At 49.8% G+C, this 1,153-nt stretch overlaps 2 protein-coding genes across 2 annotated transcripts in view; both read left to right on the forward strand.

Annotated features, from left to right (window-relative positions):
• The window catches only part of DNMT1 (DNA methyltransferase 1), a 31,059-nt gene extending 30,627 nt beyond the window's left edge, over positions 1-432 (forward strand). The window contains exon 35 of the mRNA XM_031065557.1: positions 229-432. Coding sequence (XP_030921417.1) covers positions 229-275 — 47 coding nt within the window. The 3' untranslated portion in view covers positions 276-432. The remainder of the gene's footprint in view (positions 1-228) is intronic.
• A 616-nt stretch (positions 433-1,048) lies between these two features.
• EIF3G (eukaryotic translation initiation factor 3 subunit G) overlaps positions 1,049-1,153 on the forward strand; it is a gene marked incomplete at its 3' end in the record, with an annotated part of 13,353 nt that continues 13,248 nt past the window's right edge. Inside the window, 1 exon segment of the mRNA XM_031065558.1 lies at positions 1,049-1,120. Coding sequence (XP_030921418.1) covers positions 1,049-1,120 — 72 coding nt within the window.

A 1,153-nucleotide genomic window follows, 5' to 3' on the forward strand; every position in this document is an offset into this window, starting at 1 on the left:
CCCTGCCCGCTGCCGCTGTCCCCATTGTCCCGCAGGTCCCCTGTCCCCTCCCTGTCACCATTGTCCCCATTGTCCCGCAGGTCCCCTGTCCCCTCCCTGTCCCCATTGTCCCCATTGTCCCGCAGGTCCCCTGTCCCCAGTGTCCCCTCCCTGTCCCCATTGTCCCCATTGTCCCGCAGGTCCCCTGTCCCCTCGGTGTCCCCATTGTCCCCATTCCTGTCCCCGCAGGTCCCCTGGCCGCTGCCGCTGTCCCGTGTCCGTCCGGCGCCGCCTGAGCCGGGAGCGGAGCCGGGGGGGGCCGGGCTCACCTGGGGCTGCTGCACCTCTGCCTTGACTTTATTGGCCTTTTTTTGCTTTTTTTAAATTTTATTTTCATTTTTATTCCCCTTTTTTTTCTTTTCCCCCCTTTTTCCTTTTCTCCCCTTTTTTCTCCCCCCCTTTTTTCTGTTTTTCCCTCTTTATTTTTCTATTTTTTCTCATTTTTTGCCTTTTTTCCCCCTCATTTTCTATTTTTCACCCTTCTTTATATCCCTTGCTTTCTTTTTCCTCCTTTCCCCTCTTTTTCTTCTCTTTTTTCTCTTTTTTCTCCTCATTTTCTATTTTTCACCCTTCTTTATATCCCTTTCTTTTTTTCCCCTCTTTTCCCCTTTCTTTTCCCTTTTTAACCCTTATTTCCCCTTCATTTTTAAATTTTTCCCCTCCTTTCCTTCTTTTTTTTCCTTTCTCTTCATTTTTTCTGTCTTTTTCCATCTTTTCAAAGCCTTTTTTATTTCTCCACTTTCCCTTTTTTTTATTTTATAATTTTTTTTTTAATTCCCTTCCCTCCAGGCTCTCTGTGCTGCTCCAACCTCCCCTCAGGGCCCGGCCCCTCTCCCCCGTTTTTATCGCATTGTACCCAAACCCCCGCGGCCCCTTTGTACAAGGTGCAACTCGATACTTTATGTAGTTTTTATATGTTGTAATATTTCTTCAAATAAATCGCGCCTATAAGTTATAAACAATTAAAACCAAATTCTCTGCGCCGCGCTACGAGTAGGCCGCAATCCCCATGGCGTTGTTGCTTAGCAACCGCTTCCCGCCATGCCTTGCGCGGGCGCTTCCCGCCTTCCCCCCGCCGGAAGTGACGCGCGCGGGCCGGAAGTGGCCGGGGGGG

The sequence above is a fragment of the Geospiza fortis genome, unplaced genomic scaffold, assembly GCF_000277835.1.
Source record: "Geospiza fortis unplaced genomic scaffold, GeoFor_1.0 scaffold1338, whole genome shotgun sequence".
NCBI lineage: Eukaryota > Metazoa > Chordata > Aves > Passeriformes > Thraupidae > Geospiza > Geospiza fortis.